The sequence below is a fragment of the Mus musculus genome, chromosome 1 (genome assembly GCF_000001635.26).
Source record: "Mus musculus strain C57BL/6J chromosome 1, GRCm38.p6 C57BL/6J".
Classification (NCBI taxonomy): domain Eukaryota; kingdom Metazoa; phylum Chordata; class Mammalia; order Rodentia; family Muridae; genus Mus; species Mus musculus.
This window is the reverse complement of record NC_000067.6, coordinates 72,620,348-72,643,646: the sequence shown is the minus strand read 5'-3', so window position 1 is coordinate 72,643,646 and position 23,299 is coordinate 72,620,348. Positions and strand designations below refer to the sequence as shown.

The 23,299-nt window shown below is 44.1% G+C and overlaps 2 protein-coding genes and 1 long non-coding RNA gene across 14 annotated transcripts in view; 1 reads left to right on the top strand and 2 right to left on the bottom strand.

Moving 5' to 3' along the window:
• Ankar (ankyrin and armadillo repeat containing) overlaps positions 1–667 on the top strand; it is a 57,605-nt gene extending 56,938 nt beyond the window's left edge. For 2 of the 4 annotated variants that reach the window (NM_001347063.1, NM_176980.4), the window contains exon 24: positions 336–667. In NM_001347063.1, the coding sequence (NP_001333992.1) occupies positions 336–640 (305 nt within the window). In that variant the 3' untranslated portion in view covers positions 641–667. The remainder of the gene's footprint in view (positions 1–335) is intronic. The other 2 variants (XM_006496060.3, XM_017321180.2) reach the window with 1 other exon arrangement.
• Positions 668–670: 3 nt separating this feature from the next.
• On the bottom strand, positions 671–2,843 carry Gm39662. Of its 3 annotated transcripts, none has more exons than XR_865526.3 (2): positions 1,375–2,843; positions 671–836 (listed from the first exon to the last, which is right to left on the bottom strand). It is a non-coding gene; the product is annotated as a predicted gene, 39662 (long non-coding RNA). The 3 variants fall into 3 exon arrangements; XR_865527.3 differs by having other exon boundaries at positions 671–1,203; positions 1,375–1,465; XR_001778970.2 differs by having other exon boundaries at positions 1,160–1,389.
• Positions 2,844–6,856: 4,013 nt separating this feature from the next.
• Smarcal1 (SWI/SNF related matrix associated, actin dependent regulator of chromatin, subfamily a-like 1) overlaps positions 6,857–23,299 on the bottom strand; it is a 100,096-nt gene continuing 83,653 nt past the window's right edge. For 4 of the 7 annotated variants that reach the window (XM_006496143.4, XM_030255544.1, XM_006496142.4 and 1 more), the window contains 4 exons: positions 17,002–17,184; positions 15,446–15,546; positions 14,176–14,272; positions 7,987–10,826 (listed from right to left, as the gene is read on the bottom strand). In XM_006496143.4, the coding sequence (XP_006496206.1) occupies positions 10,593–10,826; positions 14,176–14,272; positions 15,446–15,546; positions 17,002–17,184 (615 nt within the window). In that variant the 3' untranslated portion in view covers positions 7,987–10,592. The other 3 variants (NM_018817.2, XM_006496141.4, XM_011238557.3) reach the window with 3 other exon arrangements.

Genomic DNA, 23,299 nt, shown 5'->3' with positions numbered 1-23,299 from the left:
CAGGAAATGGAAAAAGAATGCAGGACTTGGGGACGGACGGTCCAGTGCTAAAGAACAACTACTGATCCTTTTTAGAAGACCCGAGTTTAATTTGTTATTCATATACAGCTCACAGCTACCTGTAATTCCAGCTCTGGGGGATGTGATACCCTTGTCTAGCCTCAGTGACCCCCCCCCCCAATGAAATTCTTTTTAAAAAGAGAAAAGGAATGTTTATTCAAGAGTATCTATAGAAAGCTGGTGCATGTTTTAGTTAGGCAAAGAAAATAAGTAATCAGATTATATTTAGGGCACTTGATTTGAGAGATGTTTAACTGTGGCCTTCTTACTTCCAGGGAAAGAGCACCGACAGAAAACAAGACCTAAAATCCAACCAAGAGATTCCCTGACTTTATTACCTCCAGTGACTAACGTCAAGGAGCTCTTCAGAACAACACACAAGGCCAATATTTCCCACAACACTTTTTCATTTCCATCTGGAGTTTCATCAGATATCATAAATGTATCAAGACCAAGAATAGCATTTTTGAACAAACTTGGGAAAGATGAACAGAAAGCCAACCCAGACCCTCCAGCATTTTTGAACAAACTTGGGAAAGATGAACAGAACGCCAACCCAGACCCTGCAGAAAGCCAATAATTAAAAACAAAAAGCATTTGAAACATGAAATGATTCTTGACTGTTTTTTTTCAAAACATATTGTTTATTGTGGTAAAATACACAGCATCTTCAGGGAATGGCATTTGTGTTGTTCGAATGGAAGTTGTTTATATTAATACTGAATAGATTTCTTCCCAGAATTTCACATGGAATTGAATTGCATGTCAGTTATTGCCTGAAAAAAATAAGTAGAATTTATGTACAGAATGCCTATACTTAATACCTATCATTTATCAACTGTTATGAGTAGAATAACACATATTTGTGTGTATTTATATATCTATAATATGCTTCAAGAGTTAGAAACATTATGAGTTGATATGCTGAGTTAAGAGCCCACATATTAACACTACCACACCTAAGCTGTCAGATAATAAGTATTACCAATGTGTGAGACATCTGAAAAACCATGAAATGTACAATGTCTAAATACTCATAGTAGCATCTGAAATCACTGCTCATAAGGTACACAGGGAGTAAAATTAAAACATAAGGTACCTAGAGCTGTCCTGTTATCTATAGGAAGTACCTTCGGTTTACACCTGGAAAACAAATAAAATAAAATCCCTCAACAAACTAGAATTTAAAAGAAAGAACACAAAATATACAACCACACCATAAAAACACGAAACTGGAAACCACAAAACCACAGTACACAAGCAAAAGACCAGTAAAACAAAAAATACCCAAACAAGGGCATGAGGCCTACCTACCCTTATATGGGGTGTAGATTTCCAGTAAGACTCCACTGGAGAAAAATAATTTGTCTGTTGCAAGTAGACGTCATTTAAGACAGCTTCTTGGTTAGAGATGGGAGTTTATGTTCACTTTCATATCTCAGGACTATGGCCCCATCTGGCTTGAACCTGTGTAGGCCCTCCGTGTGCCGCCACATCCCGGAGGTTATATGTGAATCAGTCCTGTTGTGTCTGGAGGCCACTATTTCCATACCTGCCTTGCCTCTGGCATAGCTTCTAGAACCTTAAGCGGAGGATGTCCATAACTCTGAAAAGATTATTTTTTATCACTCAGTTGTTTCCTTTTAAGATTATAGACACGAAAAGCCTCAGGATAACGTCCAGAGCTTTATCGGTGGAACCGGATCTTTAGTCAAGGACCTGGGAGATTCATGCAACAGGTTTGCTAAGACTCAAACCAGTGTGAGCTAGACATGTCTGAGCCACAGAGTGAGACTCTGTCTCAAATGAATATATTCATAATATATATTTCGGTAAATTTTCTTCCATAATTTATGTGTACTGACAGTAGTATCCATAGGTAAATATCTATTAATTCATAATCACATACGAAATGCAAATCCAAATGTAAGATGTGAGTTTATGAGCTAGTTGTTGCATTTACTTGTTATTTCTTCACCCTCATCCTGTCATCCAACAGCCATCTAACGACCAAGAATACAAAGGCTATTTTAAAAGGAAAATAGATCATAACAAAATTGAACAACAAAAAAATTACTTATGGAACTTTCTGAGAAGAAAGTTATCTTAAAACAGGACTAAGACTAGAAATGTTCCCATTCTAATGAAGAATCATGGGTACACAGCTGTAATTCTATAGTTGAAAGGCTGAGGAGAGAGTTGAAGCCGCAACTGGCCGCGTACGGGGCTCCAGAAGCCGGGAGAATCCCGACAGCAGACAGGACAGGGACAGCACAGACTACCCGAGGTGGGCTGAGAGCGGGACGCCGGAGACTAAGGCAGATGACGATGGATAGCGACTTCCAAAGAGTTTACGCAGACAATCCCCGTGTCACCCAAACCCAAGCCCAAAGAAGAAGGGACGCAATGCGCACGCGCGGTTTTAGACCAGCGAGCGGAAGTGACGCGACCTCCTCTCTCGGAAGTGAACTCGGTGTTCTGGCGGTTTATTCGCTGTCTCCGCTGGAAAATGCATAGATGCGCAGAAGTGTTTCACCAGCTGGAAGCGCATCCTTCTTAGCTTACACATAACCAAAGTTCTGCAGAGCAGATGCGATTTCTTGCGTTCTGCTCGCGAGGAGACAGGTTTTAGGTGGCTTGCCTTTAAGTGTTTAAAGTGCGACGTTTGTGACTGAGGCGCATTGCCTTCCCACTATATTATACTTCGGAAAATCGCCAGGCCCGGTGCTAGATGCTGGCCATAGTAAACGCCTAGGATCCGCTGGGAGACGTCATATTCGTCACAGCGTTACGAAATGTTGCTGATCAGAGTTCTGGGGATAATGTAAGAGAGGCTACCTGAACCCAAGACCCTAAAGTGGTGGTTCTCAACCCCTCTCTGATCGAGCCACCCGTTCACAGGGAATCACGTAAGGCCATTAGCAAACACAGATCATTACAGTTCATAACAGCAGCAAAATTCAAGTTAGGAAGTAGTAAGGAAAATAATTTTATGGTTGGCGGGGTAACTACAACATGAACTGTTCTTAACAGGTCAGAACATTACAAACGTTGAAGTCTACTGCCCTAGAGCCCGGAATTCTAAGAAAAATGTGGTTGGTTGGAGATGGTTCAGCAGTTAGGAGCTAGGGTTGGATTCTCAGCTCACTTTCTGAGCACCAGACACGCACCAGGTGCACAGTCCTTATGTGCAGGCAGAACAGTACACACAAAAGAATGAAATAAAAAGTTGTTCAGAAGAAAGAAAAGTGTAATTGCGAGGCTGGGGCAAGTTAACAGTCGCTCCAGATTTGCCTTCAATCAATTATTATCTTCCCCTAAGATCTCTCCAATGCATGGGTAAGGAAGTCCCTTTTCTTATTCAGGACAGGAAGGAAGTAAACAAATGGTTTTATTTTTTATTTGGGGGGGGGGGGTTTAGAGACAGGGTTTCTCTGTATAGCCCTGGCTGTCCTGGAACTCACTCTGTAGACCAGGCTGGCCTCGAACTCAGAAATCTGCCTGCCTCTGCCTCCCAAGTGCTGGGATTAAAGGCTTGCGCCACCACTGCCTGGCTGTTTTTTGGTTTTTGGTTTTGGTTTGTTTTTTTTTTTTTTTTTCTCTCTCTCTGTTTATCTCTGGCCATCTTGGAAACCACTCTGTAGACCCCGTGTGGCATAAAACTTTTTAAAGTGTATTCTACATGAAGAGATAATATTGTTTGTTAGCTGCGTGGTGATGGTAACTGCCTTTGATCCCAGTACTCAGGAGGAAGAGGCAAGTGGATCTTTGAGTTCAAGGCCGTTGTGGTCTACAGAGTGAGTTTCTAGGACAGCCGGGACTAAACAGAAACCCTGTCTTTAAAAAAAGTTTTGCTGCCTTTTTTCCTGAGCTGGCCAGGGGAGGCAAAGCTCGGGTAACTGTGGGATCAGAATGCAAGAGAAAAAGCGTAAAAGCCGGAGGCACTGTGGCATCACTTCACTGTGCTCCCAGGCAGAACTCAGAGAACGAGGTTCATTTCACACAACAGAATACTAACTCCCTGGAATGATTTCCTGTGTGTTTGTGTTTCTTCACAGTTATATTGAAAGCCGTTTGCAGGCAGGCATGTGTGCCATATCTTCTCTTCCATGTTGAAGAGGCTGAATCAAGCCTTGAGTCCCTTCAGGAGCTGAGGCTCACAGGTACTCAACAGCAGCAGATACAGCGTTGACGATGCCAGATGGCACTGTCTGAAAGGTGATGTGTCTTGGCAACAGTCTGCTCAAAGTGTATGTTCCATTTCATTTTTGTTATTGTTGGGGTTCAGGAATCTCCACTTAAACCAAACAAACACAGATCTCAGTTAAGCAAGAATAGTTTATTGAATGCACACTTTATTACTGTACGTCTAGGAATGAGAAACAGACTTGGATGCCTAATTGTGATACTAGTCAGCTCTCAAGGCAGGCTGGGGAAACCAGGTTCAAAAGTTTAAAAGGCAAGGAGGGAAGCAGCTGGCTCACTAGGCAAAGTATTATCCGCTAACCTCTAAGCTGATTGGTCCTGAGTAAAGGTGGTGGTGGATGGGTGGTGAACAGGGGAATTTCAGAACACTGAGGTAACACCATGAATATTATAATCATAACTTTTTGGCTTATTAGTAACATTCTTCAGTGTCAGCCATGAGAACAACAGTGAGCTCCTATGTAGGTGCAGGAAGGGCTGTCTAGTGGTCAGCTCTATTTTAGACCTAACAGTTCATATTGACCTTTGATTCTACAAAGCTTTGTAAAGCTTTGTGGAATTTCTTAAGATTAGCCATCCTCATGCAGAAAAATCATACAGAAAGGATGTCCTTGCTCTCAGCCAAGTCACTTCTCAGTGTCAGGCCTGTTACAGTAACAATATGAAATAGCTGGCAGGCATGGAACAAAATGGCTGCAGCTATGCTGGGGATGTGTGTCAGATCATAACAATTATGATCACTTGTAGTTGGAACAATTTTAATCCACATGTATAACATAACAATTTCAGTGTTGTTTAGGAACACGGGCTCTGTAGTTGGAGAATTGGGGCTTTTGCTCTCTTACCAGTTAAGAGACTTTTGACAAGTTCTCTCCTTTCTCACTGTTTTGGTTTCTCAACTATAAAATCTGTATAAGCAGAACGTGTCCCTCATAGAGCTGTGAAAAGGCAATGAGCTGAAATAATTGAGTATTCATTATAGTGCTGAGACATGGCAGGCACCACACAGCTGTAAATATCCCTGTCTCGATGAAGATTCGAAAGCTCAGAATGTAAGAGCTTTGCCCAGTGTCTCCCAGCAATGTAGGGGGTGGAACTAGAATATAATCTCAGGCTGATCCCGAAGTTAGTTCGTTCGTTCTCTCTCTCTCTCTCTCTCTCTCTCTCTCTCTCTCTTCAGACACACCAGAAGAGGGCATCAGATCCCATCACAGATGGTTGTTGGGAACTGAACCCAGGATCTCTGGAAGAGCAGTCAGTGCTCTTAACTGCTGAGCCACCTCTCCAGCCCATGACCTTTGATTTGATGGGCCCTACATAAAGCTTTGTGAAATTTCTTAAGATGATCAAACCTCAGAACATAACAGGGATGTGGTCAGCATGATCCTGCTCTGAGGCAAGTCACTTCTTTGTGTCACTGACTAACAGACATGTTACAGTAACAATGAAATAGCTGACAGGCATGGAAAAAAATGGCTACAGCTATTCTGGGGGGAGGGAGGAAGAGGGACTAGACTACAACAGAAACCATGGGACAGAACAACAGATACTGTAATAGCCAAGACCTGAGCAAATCCGGGAGTTAGTAAAACTCAACAGAGGTTCATTAATTGGGTGGAAAGATATACAAACTTTCTGCACCATTTCATCAGTTTTCTACAAATCCAAAACTGTGCTAGGCACCACCAATTCGGTCTCTCTCTGAAACCAGCACTCAGGGGATCCTTAACTAGTGAGGGCACAGCTGGGTTGGTCTTTGCATCCCAGTGCACTAACACAAAGCCTGGCATGCTAAGGGACATGCTCGTCGGACACTTGTTCTTTGATATGACCTCATGTGATAGGCTTGTAAAGAATTGTGCAAGTTTGGATTATTTCCTTGCCTTCCGAGGTCAATCTACTTTCTCTGGAAGGTTTTCTAGATAAATTAGAAAGTAGGGTTCAGAGAGATCACGTGATTTGCCTGAGGCTGTACAGCCAGTAAGTGACTTCTAGACTTGGGTTCTTTCTTCTGTATTTGAAAACTCAAGTCATTGGGGTTGTTTCCTCTGCTGTACAGGATACCACACACTCTGTAAGGTCTTGGGAGGATAAAATAAGCTTGAGTGTCCAATAGGCATTGGCTGCCCGTGGTGGCTACATGGTGGAGATGCTCTCAATGCCTTTCGATCCTGTCTTCTCTCTGCCATGCTCAAGAGCAACCGACCTGCTTTCTTTCTTTTAAAAAAAAAAAAAGATTTATTTTTATTATTAAGTACACCGTAGCTGTCTTCAGACACCAGAAGAGGGTGTCAGATCTCATTACAGATGGTTGTGAGCTACCATGTACTTGCTGGGATCTGAACTCAGGACCTTCAGAAGAGCAGTCAGTGCTCTTACCCGCTGAGCCATCTCGCCAGCCCCCTGATCTGCTTTCTATTCTCTTGAAGTTCACCTTAATTTCTTTAGCCTGGGCACAATAAGACAACCACAAACACAGTGACTGCCACCTGACACCTTCACAGGAGCAGGAATGTGTTTACCACACTTCTGTTCCATGCCAGGCTTAGTCTCCCTTTCCCCTTTTAGGGTGGAAAAATAGCACAGACCATGGGAGCAGCCATATTTTTTATTTTTCCAGAAGGGAACCAGGGTAACAATGGAAAACTCACCATGTAGACTGTGCCTGCTTACAGAAACTGCACAGCAAAAACCCATATGTGTTCAAACAAATGAGATTGATGTTTGTGGCTGCTGTGTGGACAAACTATTTTTCATGGCCTTCCTGTCAGTCTGGGCCCCTAGCAGTGGCTGTGTGGGTAGGTACTTCGGTATAGAAGTTTGACTTTCTGTGCCTGCCCTTGCTCTGAGTAATAACATGGAGACTTATTATATTTATTTATTATAAGCGTTAGGCGCTATAGCTGGGCAGACTCTGGCTATTCTAAGCTGACCATACTGACCTGGCCTACATCCTGCCATGTGGCCTGTCACCTGCCATCTTAATCTCAGCTTGGCATATCCTTTATGTCCAGATGGGTAACTCTCCAGCACCCCTCTCAGGCCACTCCCACCTTTCACCCCTCACCCCCTGGTTTTTCTGTTTTCTATACCAGATATTCTTGAGTAGGCCAGATAGAAGCAAGATACATTAATGGCCTTACTCCAATCACAGTTGAATACATGTGCACAGAAACATCCTCCAACACTGGGTTTGTGTTAAGGCAGACTAGGCCATGCAGAGTGAACTCTACCTTGGTTCTATAGTCTAATATGGATCACCACTCAGCAAATGAACTATGTCCCCTGGCATGGCTTCTGGCCTGCTGCGACAGGGATGAGAAGAGACCGTGCATGAGCGAGATGTGAAAATGAGACACTTTATGATAGGAGGAAATCCTTCATGCTCACAGCAATTTCATCAAACCCAGCAATTCTCTCTAAATAGTAAGCTCAGGGAGATACAAATAGCTCTCATGAAATCAGCTCTAAGTGACTGCAGAAAATTGTGCCTCTCATAAATTCTCAATTCGTCTGATTTATGGGCAAATTTCCATGCCATTAGAGGACCCTGAGTTATAGATGTTCACCACAGCATGCTCCAATGCGAGTCTCAGTAAAAACCTTGTCTGAATCAATCGCCTCGCTCTTCGGAAGCACTCAGAATTCACCTTCCATCTCTAAAGTCATTAACCAAAGTCACTTCCAGAGAGAGACCCTTTTAGCCGCTGAGGCAACCAGTTCTCTTAGGGCATATGCAACACTTTATTCTTAAAAGCCATCTGGGGCACAGGTTCATCTCATGACACAGACATAAAGGTTTATCCCAGAGTCACAGGAATGTCCAGCGTTCTGTTGATGCCTCCGTAGCTAGTTCTGGACAAAGAGATCATTATGTCCAAAATGGATTCACACACAGATATCCTTGTCTTCTGTAGCTCCTCGCATTCACTTAAGAAAATCACCCAGGCTTTGTTAAAGGGCCAATACCAAGAAGGCATCTGGGAGGGTCACAGGTCACTTAAAGGGAGACAGAGTAGAACGATCTGAAACAATGGGCAAGTGTAATCTGAGACAGTCATAGGAAACACGGACCACAGCAGTTCAATCAATTCAGTACAATTTTTGTAAAACAACTTTCAGGTATATACAGAATAAATTACAAATGGCCCCATCTCAAATTATATTAGTTATCACCTTTAAGAAATAGTAGGCTAGGGGTGAGAGGGAGAGTGTAGGACCTTCATTTCTCACTTATAATATACATTTCTAGAATAGTTTTACATCAAAGATATCGCAGTGAGTAAATGTCCCCACAGACTGACAGCTGAAAGGACAGTCTTTTAATATGTGGTGCTGAGAATAACTGCATCTTCATTGGGGAAAAGTGAACCTAGACCTATCTCATTCCAGACAAATAAAGCTAAGCATAAGGCAAAGGAGCAGTGGTTCTAGATAGCATCTTGATAAGACTGGGCTGTGCCTACCCAAGCGCTTGTTTCAGTTAAGCTGCAAACTGTTTTATGAACTTTTTGCATATTTCACCCTCAGAACGAAAGAGTTGGAAGAGTAGCTGATAGTACAATGCATCGAATAGAAGGGAAACATGGGCAGAGAGAGCCACAGAACTGAGTGTCTGACTGCTGCCGTTGTAGCCCAGAGACTGACTCACAGTACCCAAGACTAAGGGCTTAGTGCCATCTCCTGAGGTTGTTTCCCTCACTGAAACCCTACAGGAAAACCAAATCAAAGGCAGAGATTTGAGACTGCTCTAATTAACCCTTTCCAAGCCCCTTATGGTGATACTCCTGAACTGACTTGGTGGGTAAGTGGAAGGAACGGGTAAATAGACGATCAGACTTGATGTATCTATTTTGAAAAAATAATAATTAAAAAAAAGGAGCAGTCTTGGATTCAACACCTGTCAATAAAATGCTGATTAGCCTATAAGTTTAGGCAGCAAATAGAAAGTAGGACATCAGTTGGGAGATTGAATTCTGGGATTTAGCCAAGCTTGAGAGCATTCGCCTGGGAACATGGAGGTTAGAAGCACCGGAGCTGAGCAGAGGTGACCAGCCATGCGGCAGAACTTAGAATAAATGGGATATTAAGTTATGATCTAATCAGGAGACAGCCAAAGCTTACTGGCCTAGGTATTTGTAAATATAGTTGAGTCTCACAGGCATTATTCTGGGAGCCTGGGACCAGGAGGAAAAAGACCGATTTTTACAGTGTTCTCTGTTTTCCTATGGCGTCTCATGTCCCTGAAAACAGCCTGCGGTCATGGGGGGAGCGCTTCCGGATGTTTCTGAAAGCTGTGACATCAAACACACAGCACACTGCAGATGGGTGTAGAAGTGAGTGTCAAATGTCCCTTTCCGATTTTCTCAAAACAGACAAAACCCCCTTCATTTTCTGGTCCTTAACTTATCCCAAAGAATTTTTTCTCTAATGGTGTGATTGCTGTCTCCCTTAATGAGCGAGGTGGGTAGGGAAGGGGGTGCACACCTCCAACACCAGGAGGTGGGGCCAGGAAGATGAGCAGTTCAGGGTTCTCCTCTGATATATGAGCAGGTGGGAGACTAACTTGGATATATGAAAGGAAGCCTGTCTCAAAAACCTCAAGTTCGTATGCTAGTCTGTTGACTCTAGCAGGAGGAATACATTGCTTTTGCTTGTAAATTTAAATGTTAGGAAAGTGAAATCACACCCTGTGGTTCACATTATATCACTATTGGACGATGCTGCTTCAGTCAGAGGCTGGAAAGCTAAGAACCATGCTGCGCACTGTCTGCCCACTGCCTGCACCCAAGTCTGTGACCTCAGAATGTTTTCTCACACTTGTGATGGTTTACAAAATCAAAATAAAATTCATGATGAGAAAATCACATTTTACATTTCATGTCCATAAGCAGAACTTTCCTGTACTAGGAAAGAGGACTTGCCATCACTGCCGCTTTTCCTGCTGGATAAACCCCACAGAGACTTTGCCTTTAGTTTAGAAGGTTACGACGTTGGACAGTGCCTGTACTATGAGGTGCTTAATAACTGTACTAGTTGAAGTTTTTAACTAGATATTGGAGGTGTATAGGAAGTCCTCACTACTTAAGAATGTAAACTATGACTACTCTAAGCCACTGTATCTTTTAATCCAGAAAAGCTAAAAAAGTAATTAAGCCTCCAAGCAGGCCTTGTCTAGGAACACAGAAAGGAGATGATGGTACCTACTGGCCTTGGACTCTTCTGCGTGACAAACGGAATACAGGCTTTTAAAGAAAATACTTTATTTCAATGAGCCCCATGATTTTGTGACTGCTTTCTTTCGTTTCTTTCCTTTTCTGACCCTGTCAAAAGGGAGAGGAAAAGCTGTCCCAATTATCAAAGAATTCAAATCTGCTTTTCTTTGGCGGACTGCCTTCGTCTTCATCTAAGAGATCTCCCAGATCCTGGGAAATGTTTCCAGAGGTTCCTGAAGTACTTCCTAGCTCAAAGGACTCTGCTGCTTCCAGGAATTCCATGTCATTTCCATCGTCTTCAAAGGACTGCTGGAACAGGTCATAGATCGTCTTCTGCTTTGGGTCCTTTATTAGAGAAAAGAAGAAGAGATGTAAATGGAAGAAGCTAGGCCTAACCCTGACCCCAGGACCACGCTAAGATGAGAGAGCGTGCACAGTGTGCAACCAGGAACTCCAGTGCCATCAGACTGGCAGTAAGCAGTGCCCTCAGGTGCTCACCTTCCTCGTGTCTTCTCTGCTCCTCACTGGCAGGAGATAAACAGGAAAGACAGGAGCAACAAAGATGCTGCTCTTCGATATTACAATAGGTGCAATAATCTACTTCCTAAACCCAAGTCTTTCTAAATGGAAGTTAGTTAAGCTGTAATTTGTCTTTATGATACATCGTGCCTCACTTTCTGAGTGGCTTTGTCCTTGTGTCTGATGTTAAAGCTACAGATGATCAAAATGCACACCACATATGTCTGTCCACTGTTGGCAATGTTAAAGCCAAGCCCAGCACTGACAGCCATGACACATGACATGCTGAATGTAAACTCTTAATGCTGACTATCTCATGGTCCAGGGATACATTTGTAGCACCATTGTGGAACTCCAAAGATCCATAAAGCTGTTTAAAATCAAAGGTGGAGATGGCTCAGTGAGTAAAAACCCTTGGTGCTATATTCCCAACACGGCTTCTCTCCTCACTTTACAAACGCACTGGTGTTCTCATAATCCGCCTGCTTGAAATCGCCAGTGTGGCCTTTGACTCAAAGACTTATTCCTGCTATCACTCTTTCTTAACGAGTTGCTTTAAAAAAAATACTTTTTAAAATGTGTGTGTATATATGCTGTGTATGTAGGTGCCTAAGGAGACCAAAGGAAGGTATCAGATTCCTGAAGTTATAGGAAGTTACAGAATTAGAAGCAGCTATAGCTATCCAGTGTGGATGCCTAGATCTGAACCCTGGTGCTCTGGAGGAGCAGGGAGCACTCTTAACCACTGAGCCATCTCATGTCCACTTCAAGTCTCAAGTAGCTTCCCTGGCTTTCTGGCTCAGCAACTAGGTCTCAACCTAACTAGTCCCTGTTTCTTAACAGAACTCCTCAACACTGATGGGCATCCTTGAAAATTCATCAGGGGAGCATATCAAATAAGAACTCCAGATTATTCCATTAGCCCAGGCCCCAGGATCCCAGCCTTTCAGAACAGGAAGTGCTCCCAAAGGGATGCACTTGTTGGCCCCTTTGTGAACAAGCACAAAGTCAAGGAAGTGTTGCGTTGTAAGGCAGCCTGGTCTAGCCAGGTGCCTGCCTGTGCCCTTTTGATTAAGAGGGTGACAACACTATTCACAGACCGGGAACATGCCCAGTTGACGGGAAATGAGTTCCAAGATCAGATAATTCTTTATTTCCTCTCTAGGAAGGAAGGCTGTTTGACTGAACATAGCTCTGTTTGCTTTTGTCTCCATGATGGAGTAAGCAGTTTCTTCAAGTTGCTAATGAAATTCTCAGGTCTATCTTAGTAAAGTAGGCAAGCTTTAATCAAAATAAATACTGACAAGTCTCCCTTACATCACTCTGCACTTGTATTTTAGGCAGAAAGTTTTTCATGGGTTCAAAGTTTCTGAGGGCAAGGTCAGGATGAGAAGGGTTGAGGGCAATCCTTCAGAATAAGCACTAGTAACTTAGGTGTCCTTAGCATAGTCACCACCCAAACGTCAGAGTGCCAGCAAAGCTTCCAGGTAAAGCCATTTTACTGGTGTCTGGTTCCTGTTTTTGTCTACAAGGGTAAGCTGTAGTCTGGTGATTTGAATAGGAATGCCTCACTAGGCTCCTGTGTTTGAATACTTGGTCCACAGGGAATGGCACTATTAGGAGGGATGGACTTGCTGGAGTGGGTGTGGCCTTGTTGGAGGAAGTGTGTCACTAGGAGGTGGGCTTTGAGGTCTCAGACACTCAAGCCAGTTCTTTTCCTGCTGCCTGTGGATCCAAATGTAGAACTCTCAGCTCCTTCTTCAGCACCATGTCTGCCTGCATCCTACCATGCTTCTTGCCATGATGATAATGGACTAAACCTCTGATTAGCCTTAAATGTTTGCCTTGGTCATGGTGTTTCTTCACAACAATAAAACCCTAAGACACATGGTCAACATTCAAAAATATGGTGTCTGTTGAATGTGGTATCTCAGGCCTATAATCCACAAGCATTCAGGATACTGAACAGAAAGACCTTGAGTTCAAGACCTGCCTGGGTGATAGGACTGCCTGACTCAAAAAGGCAATTATTCAGTGTAGGGGTGGGAATGGGGGAGGGAACTTGCAGAGGGGAAACCAGGAAAGGGGATAATGTTTAAAATGTTAAATAAATAAAATAACCAATAAAAGAGGCAATTATTCCAGTAATTACGCACGCATGCACGCACACTTTTCAGATTTTTAAGCTGCAGCCATATGCTCTGAGTACTTCATTCAAACAGTGCTGTAGAAGCATGGAGTGACTATGAAAGGAGTGGAGGAAGCCTGAGTGACTGTGCACGGTTGACTGCCATGTCCAGGACCCACTGCCTCAGACCCATGGACGCAGCAAAGCCGCCTCTGGTCCAAGTGTGAATGCTGACAGTGTGCACATACAAGTATTTACAAGCAAATGACCAGCTTCCTCCTCCCAGATGACTGAAGTCTAGGACTGCTTTTCACATAACCAATGTTAGCTACCTTCTTAATGCTCCACATGGTAGTAAACACGATGAGCTTTTAGCTTGCTTTGTAATATCTGCTGCTTCTAGCAGAGAGAGCATAGCGCACCTGATCCCAGCTTTTCTATATGTGTGTCTATCCTTTCTCTATTTCCTAGTCACCCCAGTTATTTAGGTTTCCAGGACCAAGCCATGTATGATGTACCAAGGCATGATGGCCCCGTTCTCTCCAAGGCCAAGAAACAACCTTTTGGCACCTTTTAGCACACACCCATCATGGGGGGATGTTCTCTGGTCTCTTACAGTTTTTACAGCGAGAGCTAATGTTACAGGAGGGATAGTTGAGGTGGAAAGACTTCTATCTCAGGCTTGTCTCACATGCCATATGGCTACGCTGGACAGTTCTGTGGTGGCCCTGCTGTATGGCTGGTATTGCCATCTTTCTTATGGGGACAACTGACAGTTGCTATGGGAAATTTCCATCTTTTTCTCATGGCCTGATGAAAGAGACACCAGGTCAGCCTTCGTTTTGGAGAGCCTTTAAGGCACATGAGAAGAAGCAGCAATCACTACCAATCCCTTCTTCATAAGGGACCACACAGATGAATAGAATGACTGCAGGCCCGCCCACCTGTCCACCCCAGACTGACACCTCCCCTCTCAGGACCCAAGAGCTTAGCAGCCAGTTCACTGCCTCACTTTATATAGGATGAGGAGTCTCATGCTGGCGTTACCTTGTGCACGTAGTCTGTAGCTTCCGTCATTTCCGAGAAATTGGTCTCAGAAAGCCCAGCTTCCCCCAGAACTTTAATCTTCTCTTGAATCAGAGGCCTGTAGGGAGAAATGAGCTGTAGTGAACACACCTACCCAGGACCAGAAGGCTGACTAAATGAGGCCCCTTTGTTCCTTCAGGCCTGTGAGGTGGTAACCGAAGCTCATTTTTGCATCAGTCAGTCCTTCCTGAAATACTTACCCAGTCTCGACTGGAAATAGTCCACTCTCTGTTCATAATATCAGGTTCAGAAGTCTCTCTAGCACAAGATGTCTAGGAAATAAATTCTGCCTCATTACAATAAAAATTTGAGTTTGCCATTAGAAGCTGCCCCATGAGCAAATCCATTTACCAAGAGAGGAGGTAGGGTGATCTGCCTGCCATGCAGAGGTCAGGCACCCTTGTCACCAGCTGAACACTGGCACAGAGAGCGGCTACTAATGGGATAACTGAGGACCTTCACATCAGACAGAGGGAAAGGGATTGAGAAAGACCCTGGAGAACTTTTACCTGGATGATAGACACAGGCTTTAAGGGTTGAAATGTGTGTGACCCGGACCCCCCTACCCCCCAGGCCCGGTGGAGCAGGCCTGTGATCTCAGCACCACAAGAGTCTGAGGCTGGAGGAGCAAACGTTCAAGGTCTCCTGGGCTACAGAGACTTTAAGGCTAACACAGGACAAACTTGGTGAGACTCTGACTCAAAATGAAAGATGAGAAGGATTGCATGGCAAAGCTTAGAGGCAGGGAACTTACTTAGCATATGCGAGGCCCTGTGCTCAATTTTCTGTAGTGCGTGCGCGCGCACACACACACACACACACACACACACACACACACACACACACCCCTGCAGCCTTGCCATGAAGTACTGCATGGTTAAGAATAAGCACTTTCCTGTGCCTAGCCCTGAAAGAAGTGACCACCATATCACATATCCCAAAAGAAAAAAGAACACTGCGCCCATCCTAAAAAGTGCGGCAGCTAAGAACAGAGTGTTCATAAGTGAACTCCACCCAGTATCTAGGTTCTTCTCCCTCTTGGACCAGTGGGAAGAGTCACTTGTCTTTCTTCTTACTGGGTTTGCCCTGCACCCTGCAAGCCTCCAAGGAACACTAAGGCCAAACATGGTGTTGAGAAGCAGGAAGCCATTACTAGTTAGCTGGTCTCAGCCAAAGCTTAAGTTCAGAAGGAGCAAAGAAACCACACCCTCTGATCTACACCCATGCATACCAAAGGTAGTCATCTGCTGTGCCTTTTGCCACCAGGTAGTGGATGCTCACAGAGTTTGTCTGTCCAATGCGGTGCACACGGTCCTCGGCCTGGATCAGCACCTGTGTGGCCAGGGAACAAGACAGTTAGGGAAAAGACCTAATTAAGTCCGTGTCCTCACAGTGAGGGGCATCCATCCATTAGCCCCACTGAGCTGCCTCTATTACACATTTCCCTTACCTCTTATCAAACTGGGAGACTCTAACAAACCTCAGGACCTGGTATCTAGCAGAAACCACGCTTGGGCACTGTGTTAGGGCTTGTGGGTAAAGCATGGATATAGGCTCTGCCTCCAGTCTGTGTGCTGGGGAGCAAAAGAAATAGGTACACTTTCCTTTCTAACCTCTGGAAGATTAGAAGTTATCTTCCAGGGACTGCAGAGGGGGCTCAGTGGTTGAGAGCACTTGTTCTTGCAGAGGGCCTAGTAGCTCACAACCATATACCACTCAGTTCCAGGGGATGCGGTACCCTCTTCTGACTTCCAAGAGGTACCAGGCAGGTAGGTGGTATATTGACATACATGTAAGCAAAATAATAATACACATAAAATAAACAATGTATCTAAATTTTTAAAGTTTATCTTCCAAATATTTAGATCTAGCACATCCACAAAAGGGATCCTACATGACAACTAGGGGTGGGTGTTGTTTTCATGTGCTGGTAAGCCCCTTAGTAACTGCAACCAGGACACTGTTTTATGAATAGCCTCAACCTTAGAGCCTACCCATCATTAAAGCAATGGCTGATATATGCCCTATAAAAGCAGCATGTCAGAAATGAGAGGGAAAATAACTTTTTTTCTGAGACTCCAAGAAATGTTTATGAATTCAAACAAACGTCTTGGATCTGCCATCACAGCCCTCAGTTATCAGTCATGTCAGGGACATAATGACACTGAGCAAACACGTGGTGCTATCACTCTGAGACCCCCACTGGCAAACAAGGCCTGGGTGAGTGCCTCTAAAGACTTGGCTATACAGTTCTGGATTTCCACTTGGGCTTCCTGTGCCTACTTTCCTCACAGGGGAGATGAAGGCTGGGACTTTCCTAACTCTCTGCAGGAGGAAGGACTTCCCCATCGGTAAGATGGTCCTGCAGGCCGCTGTGAAGACTTGCAGTGCTTGAAGCCAGTGTACAGCAAGAGCTTGTACAAACACAAGCGTGACCAGAGACAGCCAGGGCTGAGAGCAAGGGACACTTGCAGAACATGTCATCTTCTTTTAAAAACATTTTTTTTTTTTATTTTCATGTGCATGAATGTTTTGCCTGCATGCATGTGCACTACATGTGTACCTGGCCCTCGTGGAAGCCAGAATAGACAGGGACTGAAGTTACAGATGGTTGTGAGCCACCATGTGGGTGCTGGGAATTGAACCCAGGTCCTCTGCAAGAGTAGCCAGTGTCCTTAGCTGCTAAGCCATCTCCCAGCCCAAGAACATGTCTTCTGCCATTCATTTACGGATCTTGTATTTCTCAGCCCTGGGCATGCCCAGGGGGACTCTAGCTACATTCCCTACCCCTGGGTTCCAGAAGAGCTCAGCAAACACGACCAGATCAGCTGTGGAGAAGGTGAGGCCCATGTTGGCGGCTGTGATGGACAACAGTGCCACTGTGTGCCCTTTGGACAGCTGGAACCGCTGGCACTGAGCCTCCCGGTCTGCTGAGGGAGTGGAGCCATCGATCCGGATGTGTTGAACGTTCTGTGTGACAAAGGAGAAACTGAGGTGAGCTGCTACAGTCTGCAGGGGCTGCCCAGCCAGCTCCTCTAGGTAGGGCCCAATGGCAGAACTGCTCTGCTACCCAATCCTTTAATTTCAGGCTGTTTCCCTTTACAAAACTGAAGGTTGGACTAATCCAATCGGTACAAGCACCTATTATCAAAGGAAACAATACAAACAGGCCTCTGTACATGGGCTGATTTTCCCATGCAGTAGTCTTTTGTAAAAGTATAGAATAGTATTGCCACCAGGACGCCAACTTTGATACAACTCAGAGATCTTCAGATAACTCATGCTACCTGTGCACTCATGTGTATGCATGCACATGAGTGTGGGGAGTGTATGCGTGTGCCCATGTCTTCACATGGATACTCATTCCACACATTTTTATCAGCAGGGCTTTCTATGTATTCATCTCCATAGTAGTGGTGAATGGTTTCTTGATCACAGGGTCCTTCTGAAGCCGTCTGAGAACTGACTCCCCACCTCTCTCTTCCCCAGTGCTCCCTGCCGCCGCCCCCCCCCCCCCCCCCCGGGCAGTACCAGCACACCCTGCATTCTGAGGTGTTTAATCTGTAATTGCTGTATAAATGTGATCAACATGGTGCCTCGGGGCTGAGCTTTTCCCTCAGCGACACCAACTGTAGAGCTGTCAAGTGTTGTCTACATCAGTACTCTGCTCAGGCTACTGTGGAGTGCTATCCACATCATGGCACATGCCTGTGGTCCCATGTCCATACAGGAGGGCATGGGCAGACCCATGGTGGGGGGAGGGGGGGGCTACTCTCAGTGAAGCTGGTAGGAATGTCTGTGAACAGGCTATGCTGTGTGAACTTAAGTTTTTGTTTCTTTGAGGTTGCTCTGGAGCCAACTTCTGGATTATAGATTAATTACATGTTTAGTCTGGCTGTTTTCTTTTAAGAAGCATTTAAAAATATTACTCTTTTCTCAATGAATATTGCATATCTTTTAAAGAAAAATTATATTTTATTTTTCACCCAAATCATACTGTAAACTACTAAAAAAATATTTATGTGACAATAGATAATTTAACCACTTCCCTCTCTCTCTCCCTCCCCTCCAATCCCTGCTCGCTCTGGCTCAAAGATTTATTTTCTTGTATGTGAGTACACTGTAGATGTCTTCAGACACACCAGAAGAGGACATCAGATCTTATTATGGATGGCTGTGAGCCACCATGTGGTTGCTTGTATTTGAATTCAGGACCTTCAGAAGAGCAGTCAGTACTCTTAACTGCTCAGCCATCTCTCCAGCCCCCCTAATTTTTTTCTAAAACAGAAGATTTGGTAGGTATTTATTCATCAATAGGTGAGTTAAAAAAAATCCCTGTGGTGTGCAGTGAGGTTTTACTCAGTACTAAAAAACTGTTGCTAAAACAATGATGAATCCTGGTATATGAACAAAAGACAGAAAACAAACACACAAACAAAAACTAAAAACAGAATATATATTGAATGATTCCATATTTATGTCCAACTCCAAACAATGCAAACTGATCAAGAGTGAGAACAGCTGGGCTCAGCCCAGAGGGAGGCGCAGGAGTGGGGATGGGGGCACGAGGACAGAGAGCCTGGGGGACGGGGGCAGAGGGTGATGGCCATGCTCACCGCCTCATCAAACTGCACTTTACGTACAGTCTATCACACAGCAACGGTTTTCTTTGGTTATAAAACTCAAATACCATAGCAAAAGGAAAAAAAAAAAAAAAAAGCAAGACTCTTGCTCACTCAGTCACAGTGTTGGTTTTGATGCAGCCGCCATTTTGTCTATGTCATACTGGTCGCTGCTAGTCTCCGCCATTTTGTCTATGTCATACTGGTCGCTGCTAGTCTCCCTGGCTAATTCCTTTGTATCAGTTTTCTTCCAAATCCTCTTTTACTTTGTATTTAGAAATATCAGCTTCCAAACGCTGACACCATTGCATACACTAGCAAGATTTTGCTGAAAGGACCCAGATATAGCTGTCTTTTGTGAGACTATGCCGGGGCCTAGCAAACACAGAAGTGGATGATCACAGTCAGCTATTGGATGGATCACACGGCCCCCAATGGAGGAGCTAGAGAAATTACCCAAGGAGCTAAAGGGAACTGCAACCCTATAGGTGGAACAACAATATGAACTAACCAGTACCCCGGAGCTCTTGACTCTAGCTGCATATGTATCAAAAGATGGCCTAGTCGGCCATCACTGTAAAGAGAGGCCCATTGGACTTGCAAACTTTATATGCCCCAGTACAGGGGAACCCCAGGGCCAAAAAGGGGGAGTGGGTGGGTAGGGGATTGGGGGGGTGGGTATGGGGGACCTTTGGGATAGCATTGAAAATGTAAACAAGGAAAATACCTAATTAAAAAAAAAAGAAAAGAAAAAAATTGGACTGCTGCCATGTATATGATATTTGCATGTGAACTTTGTTTTAACTTCTTAAAAATATTAAAACATATTAGTGAAAGACTGAAAAAAAAAAAAAGAAAGAAATATCTTAGCTTTCCAGATTGGATGGTTCAGTGAGTAAAGCTGCATCCTGCCAAGTCTGCCAACCTGAGTTTGAGCCCAGGAGAAGGACAGCCCTAAGACCCATGCGTTTAATGCAGTAAACAGTACGGTAGAGATTCAGTGACTGCCTCTCCCTGCCCCAGTTACTCGAGAGCTTCCCAGCGGTTATGTGCTGAATAAATGACGCGACTCCTTGGTTCCCGTTTCCTAGCTGTCTGTCGGATGCCATGATTCAGTGCTAGTGCCCTGTACATTGTACATAAGATGCTCAGGATCAAGTCTCCAATGTGCTGTCCTTTCTCAGACCTTACCTGCTTATTCTCTGAGATGTCCCTTAGGATAACAGTTAAGGTCCCTTAAAAACAAACAAATCTAATTGAGCCCTGCTGAGTGGTGCAGATCTCTAACCCAGCTGTCTGGGAGGCTGACATGGGAGGACCACAAGTTCAAAGCCCTGTCTGGACAACTCAGTGAGATACTGTATCAAATTTTTAAAAATTAAAGCAAGGGGGCTAGGCATGTAGCTCAGTAGTAGAAGACTTTTTTACTGCTGAACCATCCATTCAGCCATGATCAGTGTATTTTTTAAAATAACTCATTTTAGCATACTTATTTGAAATCTAAGTATTGTACTAAACTGTTTATTATACATTGTAATAGTTTTGTAATTGTCTTGGATTCCTGGAAAGCCCAGAAGCTCTTCTAGAGGTTACAGATTTAGTTCCTTCAGTCTGTTCCTAAACCATTTTGTATGCAAGAATTAAACCAAGAAGTAACCTTGAAGATCCACCGCTACAACTCACAGGGAAAAACTCCAAGAGAAAACTGTCATAGCCTTACTTAGTGAAAAACCCCTTAAATTAGTAACAAAAAACATAAGCTACAAAACAAGACATGAATAAACTTGACATGTAACTAAAACAATCAATCTTTTATGCAAAAAGAAGTTAATGAAGTAAAAAAAAAGACAACTGATTAATATCCAGAATTTATAAAGAATTTCTTTTAGTCAACAAGAAAAAGGCAAGCCAATAGAAAAATAGGGCAAAATAGGTGCAAACAGGATCCTCATAGAATAAGCCAAACTGACTCTTGTAACCGCCCCCCCCCCCAAAAAAAAAAGAAATATTTTCAGAGCAATGCAAATGGAAGCGAGAACAGAATCAGAGCTCATTTACTGGCCTGGCAAAAGTCGAAGTGTAAATATCTGACCACATGAAGTGTGGGTGAGAGCTCAGGGCTGCAAGGGTTAAACATCTGATCACATGAAGTGAGTGTAGTGGCTATTCCTGGTTGTCAACTTGACTATATTTGGAATGAACTACAATCCAGATTCGAAGGCTCACCAGTGACCCTTATCTGGAGGCTTGGAGATAGAAGTTTCTGATCTGGAACTTGGTATGGAGATCTTGAGGCACAGTGGCTATGGATTCCAGAAGATTAAATCTCCAAATTCAAGGTCATCCGGGATTAAAGGTGTGGTGGAACACAACTTTAATCTGGGCTACACCTTCTGCTGGAGACAATATAAGGACATTGGAAAAAGGGAGTCTTGCTCTTGCTCCTTTGCCTGTTTGCTGGTGTGAGACTGAGTAACTGCTAGATCCTTGGACTTCCATTCACAGCTGCGACTGAACCATTGTTGGGAACTGGACTGCAGACTGTAAGTCATCAATACATTCCTTTACTATATAGAGACTACCCATAAGTTCTGTGACTCTAGAGAACCCTAACTAATACAGTGAGCATAAGAACTCGGGGCTGCACGGGTTAAACATGTAGCAACATGAAGTGAGCAAGACAACTCAGGCCTGCAAGGCTGCTTTGGTGGGTTAATAAATCCGAGCAGCTACCGTTAACAGCAATCCAATAAAACTGAAAATGAGTCTATCCTATGACTCACGCCTGACCACATACAAGGTGCATACAAACACACAGCACACACAGAGGCACATCTTCAAAACTATCTGCTATTAGCAAGATAAGCAAGGCCCCATGTGCATGAGCAGCAGGTGGCTAGCCATGCAGCCCAACACTACTCTGCAGCAGTATACACACTATACACCCAACTACATGTTACACCTTGTAGAGAAATCTCAGAAGCAATGGTGGGCGAAACAGCAATGGCAGCTACTTACACTGCCCTCCTACTGATGCAAATTGGTTAATAAAGAGACCAGATTTAGGAGCGGAGGGACATCCTGATGGCTATTATTGGTTGTCAACTTCTGGAATTAACTAAAACCCAAGTGGCTGGGCACACCGGAGAGGGATTTTTGCTTAACTGAATCATTTGAAGTGGGAAGACCTGATTCTAGTCTGGATCTTTGAGGTGGGAAGATACAGCTTTAATCTGGACCACACCCTTTGATATATAAAGCGCATGGAAGAAAGAACGTCTCCCTTTGCCAACTTGCTTTCACTAGCAAGCCCATTCTCTCACTGGCATTAGAGTCTACTTTGGTGGGACTCTGGCATGTCCTGACGACCAGCTGAGACATCCAGCTTCATGGACTGAATAACTACGAGGTTCATGGACCTTCTGTTCCTAGGTAACCATTGTTGGATTAGCCCACCCACAGCCTGTAAGTCTCTCTAATAAATCCCCTTCCTATATATGAAAGAATCATTCCATAAGTTCTGTTACTCTAAAGAACCCCGACTAATACAGACATGCAATAAATTCAGGACAGGGCCTCTGGGGGCTGAAGGAGGGGAGTGAACTTAGATTACTAACTGGGGCCCAAGTATTTTATTACTTAAGCACCAGGGGCTGGGAGGATGACACAGTGGTTACTGCTCTTGCAGAGGAGCAGAGCTCAGTTCTCAGCTCCCACACTGGGCGGGCGGCTCACAACTGCTCGCGATTCTAGGCTCCAGGGGATCTCATGGCTTTGGCCTCCACAGGAACCCACACACATACCTGTAGTTAAAAATTACACAAATCACCCAGGACTGGTGGCACAGCCTGTCATCACAAATAATAAGGAATCCAAGGCCACTAGTTCAAGGCCTGTCTGAGCTATAGAGTGAGTTCAAACCAGCCTCAATAACTTAGCAAGACCTTGTCTTTAAAAAAAAAAAATGAATAAAGGCCTGGAAATGTAGCCCAGTGGTATATCACATGCACAGTATCCAAGAGATTCTGGATTCAATATTCAGTACCACAAAGATTAAGCAAATCTTTTTAAAAGAGAATGGAAAAACAAAGAAAACCCCTAGGTCTTGACATAAATACAGTGAAGCTTTTCCTTACTCAGCCTGAGTGGGAGAGTCACAGGTGTGGATTTTATTCTGTATTCCTTCAACGTTAGAGAAGTACAAGCCATGAGGGAGGGAAAGGGGATTTATGATTCTAAACTAAAGCAGAGGCCAAGAGGGAGTCAAAGTGCAGTGTGGCATTTTAGTGAATGTCCTCGGAGCGCCCTCCACCTCAGGGCTCCCTCCAGATAGCTCCTGCTCACTTTATCAAGATCCATCAATGGTACAGAAAAGCCAGACACTACCATGTACAACTTGTAAGGCTCCTGGGTAACAGGAGCCTTCATTGTGTTATAAACACATTGTGTTATGAAAGGTCCCT